The sequence below is a fragment of the Gallinula chloropus genome (assembly GCF_964237585.1).
Source record: "Gallinula chloropus genome assembly, chromosome: 29".
Taxonomy (NCBI): domain Eukaryota; kingdom Metazoa; phylum Chordata; class Aves; order Gruiformes; family Rallidae; genus Gallinula; species Gallinula chloropus.
Genome location: NC_140114.1, coordinates 4933862 through 4941221, shown reverse-complemented (window position 1 = coordinate 4941221; position 7360 = coordinate 4933862). Strand labels below are relative to the sequence as shown.

Sequence of the window (7360 nt, the reverse complement as noted above, 5' to 3'; positions counted from 1 at the left end):
AAGCTCATGGTCATTGATGTTACCATATCATAGACTGATATCATAAACTGCACTAAAGTGAAGTACAAGAGCCCCAGCCCCGAGATGGCTAAGAACCCTGCCAGGAGTGCATGCAGCAAACAGTGGTTTGAGTACCACAACCATGACCACAGTCATGTGAATAAATACCACAGCATAATGACCAGAGACTGCTTAAATAACAGTGCTTATCACAGCTTTATCATAAATGTATTTGGGTCAGATCTACCATTATCCCAACTCTTTGTGCCCCACGTTGGGCACCCAACAGGACTGTTGTGGTTTTGTCCCAGCTGAGAGCTCAGCACCACAAAATCACTTGTTCTTTTAAAGGAAGAGGGGGGAAGGGGGTGAAGGGAAGGGAAAGGGAAAAAATCCCCAAAACCAAGAAACCAAAACCCCACAGGTTGGGATAAGGAGAGTTAACTAGAATAGCAGAAAGATAAAGTATAACAATGCTAACAGGACTTCAGAGCACAAAATATATGAACCTGGTGATACACAATGCAGTTTCTCACCAAACCACACAACTCAGGCTGTGCAGCCCAGAGCTGTCCCAGAACCAGACCGTCCCCCAAAACTGCGCGTCCTGGAGCCGCCCACTCCTCCTCCCCCCAGTTCCTCTTTATACTGAGCATGACGTAATTGGCATGGAATACTCTCTTTGGCCAGTTTGGGTTACCTGTCCTGGCTGTGTCCCCTGCCTTCTTATTAGGAGGGAAATATGAACAACTGGAAAAGTCCTTGATTGCAACTGGAAAAGTCCTTGATTGCTTGGCAACAACTAGAAACATCACGGTGCTCTCAGCACTGCTTTCACCCTAACTCCCAAACATGGCATTCCATCTGCTGCTAGAAAAGAAATTAACTCCATCCTCGATGAAACCAGGACAGTCTGTTGGGGAGGGATGTGCTTGGCCAACTAGGAGCAAGGCTGGTTACTAAGCAAAAGGATTTTTGATGGCAGCCATTGAAAGTGGGCAACCCCCTTTAAAACTAACCTGGAAAACAGAAACCGTCATTTGGGTCGATCAATGGCCGCTTACTCAAGAAAAGCTTGCCCACCCACAGGATTTAATACAGGAGCAACTGACTAAGTGACATATCCAGCCTTCCAGAAGTCCGTGGAACTTGCCTATTTTTGCCATTCCCAAAAAGGACGGTAGATGGCGCGTGTTGCATGATTTAAGAAAAGTCAATGAAGTAATAGAAGATAGGGGAGCTTTGCAACCCGGTCTGCCATCTTCAAACATGATACCTAAAAATTGGGACGTTTTAATAATTGATTTAAAAGATTGTTTTTTCACTATTCCTTTACACCCTGATGATTATGAAAAAATCGCTTTTTCAGTCCCTACTATAAAAAAAAATGAACCCATGGAAAGGTATCATTGGGTAGTGCTCCCCCAAGGCATGAAAAAGTCACCAGCTATGTGCCAGACTTATGTAGCTTGGGCACTTGCTCCAGTATGAAAAGTGCATCTTGATCTAATCTTTTATCATGACATGGATGATATACTGATTGTGGGAAAAAACTTGAACTTTGAAAGTTTGATTCATGAGTTAACAGTGCATTTGAAAAGCAAGGGGTTACAGATTGCTCCAGAGAAAATTCAAAAGAAGTCAGTGTGTAAATATCTGGGGTGGCAGCTTGATAAAAGTACTGTAACACCCCAAAAGATTGAGATCTGAGCTGAGATCAGCACGTTCAATGATGTTCAAAAGCTGCTCGAAGATATTAACTGGGTTAGACTATTGTGTGGCATTACAAATAGGGAATTGAAATCTTTAGTGGCATTGCTAAAGGGAGGAGATGGTGCAGGAGCACCCAGCATCCTGTCAGAAGAAGCTAAAAAGGCCCTGGAAATTATTAGTAACAAAATCAAAACTACATATACCCATTGATGGAATTCTGACTGGGACAGAGGAGTCACAGTCATTAATCAAACAGAGCATGTGCTTGCTATTATAATGCAGTGGACTAATGACAAAGACCCCTTAAGGTTGTTAGAATGGGCGTTCTTGCCAATGCAGCCAAAACCAGAACCTGCATTTCAGAGTATTTAACTTGGGCCTTGGGGAACAGCACTGCCCTGCAAATAGCTTTATTAGACTATGCAGGGAAAGTGAAAGTGCATTACCCACCACATAGAATCTTTACAGTACTACATAACTGCCAAATAGAAGAAAAGCCCTTGTTGTCTGGGCGTCCTGTTCGGGGTATTACAGTATTTACTGATGTGGGAGGTAGAACTCAGAAGGCTGCAATGACATGGCAAGAGAATGGGAAATGGTGGATTTTATATTAAAAGGAGCCCAAGCCTCAGCTCAGCAGTTGGAGTTGCAGGCAGTTGTAAAAGTGTTTGACAAGTGGAAAGCCGAACCGGTTCATCTAGTCTGTGATTTACTGTGGGAATAGTGACCCGAATGGAACAGGCACTATTGAAAGGGGTTTCAGACCAGAGATTGTACAGGTTGGTGAAGGAATTCTGGCTCCTCCTGTCTAATCGACAGCATCAGTACTTTATTACCCACATTCACAGCCACACGGGACTAACTCAGGGTCTGGCAGAAGGCAATCAGAGAGCAGACAGGCTGGGAGCACCAGCGTGGGCTGCTCCCTCAGCAGAGCGCTGTGCACAGGCTCGGAGATCACATGAATCCTTTCATCAATCTGCCAAGGTGCTTCAACCACACCACCACCTGTTGGTTGCTGAGGCTAAAGGGCTTGTACAGTCGTGCCTGGCCTGTCAGCAGTTCACCAGTGGCCTTGCCCCTGGCATCAGTCCTTGTGGCACAGGCCCATTAGAAGTCTGGTAAATGGACGTTACACACCTCCCAGAATATGGTGGGCAAAAGTATGTCCATGTTTGTCTAGATCCCTTTTCTCTGGCAGTGTGGGGCTACTGCACAAAGGGGGATCTAGTAAACATGTCCAATGCCATGTGCGCTCTGCCATAGCAGCACTTGGGGTACCCCGTGAAATCAAAGCCAACAACTGCCCAGGATATAGAGCACAGGCAACACAAACCTTCTTCCAGTTATGGGATATTACCCATGTCACAGGGACACCACATTCACCCACAGGCCAGGCCATGGTGAAATGTATGAATCAAACTCTCAAGTGTTTGCTTCACAAACAAAAGGGGGGAGAGAAGGACATGTCTCCAGCTGATTCGTTAAACAAAGCTCGGCATGTTTTGGATGATTTAAGTCTGCCAGAGGACAGTTTGGTATCTCCACTTGCAGTAGGTTTAAAAGGAGGTTTGGAAGGGATCAAAGAAAGTCAGTGTCAGGTGTGAGGAAGACATAAAGCTACAGGTACTAACTTGGGGAAGGAGATCTGCCTGTGTCATTACAGATACAGGAATCAAGTGGGTACCAGCCAAGTGGATAAAGCCGAGGATCCAGAAGAAAGCAAGCCTGCCTGAACTAGGAGATCCTGATCCCAGTAACTGAAGTCAAGTGTTCCAAGTGCAGCCACAGTGAAAGGGCTTGATTGATCTTTGTCTCTTTGGCTATGGCTGATGTCCCTGACACAAAAGTCTCAGGGGAGGCACATTGTCCTCACGGCCATGGAGCATCCCTGCCTCATTGCACTGACCGCAGGGGAGGCCACAGGTGTCCTACCCTGACCTTCCCTAGGTGTCACAGACCCAAAGAAGATGACACAGATGAGGGCCAGGGGCTGGGGGTCAGCGCTTGGCATTTCTACATCATCAGACTAAGCCAGGGTGTCGTCAGCATCAGAGCTGCCTGTGCTTTGCCTGTGTTTGTCCTCATGGCCTCCAGTTCTCTGCTCTAATGAGCCCATGGTGAGGCTTTGTCAGTAATGGCTCCCAGTAGGGCCCATAAATGCACCAAGGTGCTTTGGCATTAGTGCTGACTTAAATTCTTGAGAGGTTTCTTCATTCTACTCTTGGTGTCTGAGGTCTTGGACTCAGTAGAAAGCACACCATGGGGCTCACTAACAGCAGAATGCCCTTACAAGCATGGCTCTTCAAGTCATTTTCATGAAAAAACCCAAGACATCTACAACTACTTGGATTTATTTAGGTACTTAGCGATGAAGATTTCAAAGGAATTTCACAATACCCAGCCATGGGTATTTCCTGTCATGGCTCAGTTGATAGAAGAAGTAACACCAGCATTCTGCAACAGATATTGGTATCCTAAAGAGATCTGGACATGAAACAGACAGACTAGAAGTAATGTAGACACAGTGAAAGTAAGTATTTATTCTGATACCATCGGTACACTTCCTGAAAATTCCCAGTGAGTCAAGTGATTCAGCTGATGAAGACTGTAAATTATAAGTAAATGCAAGGAAAAAAAAAGAAAAAAAGAAAAATTTTGGACCTTTGCAGGCAGATATGATGTAAAGAGAGCACAGCTCATCGTTAAACACTGTCTGGGTCACAGAAGACCAAGAGATGCTACACTAAGAATGACATGAACGTACATCCCATTAAATACCCAGTCTGTAACTAGAAACAGGACCTAACATGAGTCACATGGCTAATGCTATGCGGAAGATAAGAAGTTTATTGCTGATTAGAAACATCCTGTCATCAGTTTCCACATGGCATCCTTAAGGTCCTGGTTCCTCATGCTGTAGATGAGGGGGTTCACTGCTGGTGGAAAAACTGAGTAAAGAAATGACAATACCAGGTCCACAAATAGGGAGGAGATGTTGGGGGGCTTCAGGTAGGCAAAGAAGGAAGTGCTGACAAACAAGGAGACCACAGCCAGGTGAGGGAGGCAGGTGGAAAATGCTTTGTGCCGTCCCTGCTGCGAGGGGATCCTCAGCACAGCCCTGAAGATCTGCACATAGGACACCACAATGAACACAAAACACCCAAAATCTAAACAGATATCGACAACAATGAGTCCAGTTTCCCTGAGGTAGGCATCTGAGCAGGAGAGCTTGAGGATCTGGGGGATTTCACAGAAGAACTGGTCAAGGGCATTGCCATGGCAGAGAGGAAGGGAAAATGTAATGTCTGTGTGTAGCACAGCATGGAGAAACCCACTGCCCCAGGCAGCTGCTGCCATGTGGACACAAGCTCTGCTGCCCAGGAGGGTCCCGTAGTGCAGGGGGTGGCAGATGGCAACGTAGCGGTCATAGGCCATGACAGTGAGAAGACAGAGCTCTGTGATGATGAAAAATACAAAGAAAAATATTTGAGCCCCACATCCTTTGTAGGAAATGGCCCTGGTGCCCCAAAGGAAATTGGTCAAAGATTTTGGGATTGTGGTTGAGATGCAACCAAGGTCAGTAACAGCGAGGTTGAGGAGGAAGAAGTACATGGGGGTGTGGAGGTGGTGGTCACAGGCTATGGTGATGATGATGAGGCCATTGCCCAGGAGAGCAGCCAGGTAGATGCCCAGGAAGAGCCAGAAGTGCAGGAGCTGCAGCTCCCATGTGTCTGCAAAGGGCAGGAGGAGGAACTGGCTGATGGAGCTGCTGTTGGGCATCTGCTGCTGTCAAGTGTGGAGTCCTGTCAGAGGATGAAAAGGCAGTGAGAATTTAGGGAACGTGACTTTGAGGAAAAACTGTTCCAATTCTTAGGGAATACACTGAGATTGACTCTGTATTCAGGAAGAGTTTTGGCAGGTCCCTTTTAGAGATATCTGCTCTGTGCTCACTGCTAAGAGAGGTGGGGTCTCCCTGGGTTTGCTGCTGCAGTGCCAGTGAAACCTTCCCCTGAGTGCAGAGTGGGGAGAGCTGCTCTGTCCATCAGCCCTGGTCTCAGCATCCCTGTGCTGGATGCTCTCTGATAACACCCTGCTGTTCCCTGTAGAAGAAAATGGACCCCTCAGAGAGCTGAGGAATCCAGTCTCGCAGGGCAGAGCTCCAAAGCCCTCCTGCGGTCTCATCCTACCCAATGAGGATGTTACATCCCCAATTCCATTTAGGGACACACAGGGCTAATTACACCAGCCCACATAGAGGCAATGAGTGGCATTGTCTTCTGCATGGGGCTCCTCTCTGGGGCACAAGAGTCCTTGGGAGAGCGGTGCCATTGTGGGAGGCAGCTGCAGCCCAGCTGGAGCCCCTGTGAAGTCCTCAGTCCTACAGATGGGGGTTCTGAAGTGAGGGTCAGCTCAGTGCCAACCCCACCAATGGAATTGCCCAGAGCCCCAGTAAACGGTGGGAGAAAGGCAACAAGAACAGGAGGGGAAACAGCAAGAAACATTCCCCAGAAGGCTGGAAGGACAGGCACTCGGAGGTTTCTTCTCTCTGGGACAAGGACCCTGCACCATATTTCCATGCGTCAGACTTTACATCCACTGCTTCTTTCCACAGTGCAACTGCAGCCATGCCCAGGAGAAGACAGCTGTCCTGCCCTGTCCCTCTGATGGGGCAGAAGGGCATCCCTTCCAGGCAGCACCTTCTGGTCCTATGGAGAACCTGTCCTCCTGATAGACCCCACACACTGTCCCATGTTCCAGCTTTAGGAGATCCCTCCAGGAACAGAACCTGCATTGCCCTGCACCCACAGACATACCAGGCAGAGGCTGTGCAGATTTCTCCTCCAGTGAGCTCTCAGCATCCGTCAGCTCTCTCAGCCTCACAGGTCTCACCTCGGTGCCCACAGGCAGTGTCCCCAGCCCTGTGTGCTTGGCAGAGGAGCTGCTCCTGGGCAGAGCTGTCTCTCTGCAGTGCTGCCGGGTTGCCATGAGCTCGCTCCATCCCAGGAGCCTGGCCCAGGTCATCAAGAGAAGACCAGTTTTTCTAGACTCCCTTCTGGTGTCTCAGGCTTCATAGGGATTGTTCCATGATCTCATCTCTGACATTCTCAGGATATCCCTGCCCAGGGGCTGGGGGTCAGCACTGGCATTGCTGCTTCATTAGACCAAGCCACGGTGTCCTCAGCATCAGAGCTGCCTGCACTGTGCCTGTGTTTGTCCTCATGGCCTCCAGTTGTCTGCTCTAACGAGCCCATGGGGAGGCTTTGTCAGGAATGGCTCCCAGTGGGGCCTGTTAGTGCTTCAAGGTACTTTGGGCATTACTCCTGACTTGAACTTCTTGAGAGTTTTCTTCACTCTCATCTTGGTATCTGAAGTCTGGGGATTCAGAACAAAAGACACCATGGGGCTCATTAACATCCAGAAAGCCCTTACAAGCATGGCTCTTCAACTCAGTTTCATTGAAGAGCTCAAAACTCCTCCTACTACTTGGATTATAGTTGGGTCCTTAGTGATACAGGTTTCAAAGGAATTTCCCATGGAGGACTTTTTCCAGTCACAGGTATTTTCTGTCATGGCTCAGTTGATAGAAGAAGTGACAGCAGCATTCTGGGATGGATATGGGTCTGCTAAGGAGGTCTGGACAGGC

General features: G+C 48.0%; 1 protein-coding gene across 1 annotated transcript; it reads right to left on the bottom strand.

Annotated features, from left to right (window-relative positions):
- Positions 1-4572: 4572 nt before the first annotated feature.
- Positions 4573-5496, bottom strand: LOC311202186 (olfactory receptor 14C36-like; the record flags this gene model as incomplete). Its single annotated transcript, XM_084276724.1, has 1 exon — positions 4573-5496. The coding sequence occupies one exon, from the start codon at positions 5494-5496 to the stop codon at positions 4573-4575; it is 924 nt and encodes a 307-aa protein (XP_084132850.1).
- Between the last annotated feature and the right edge of the window lie 1864 nt (positions 5497-7360).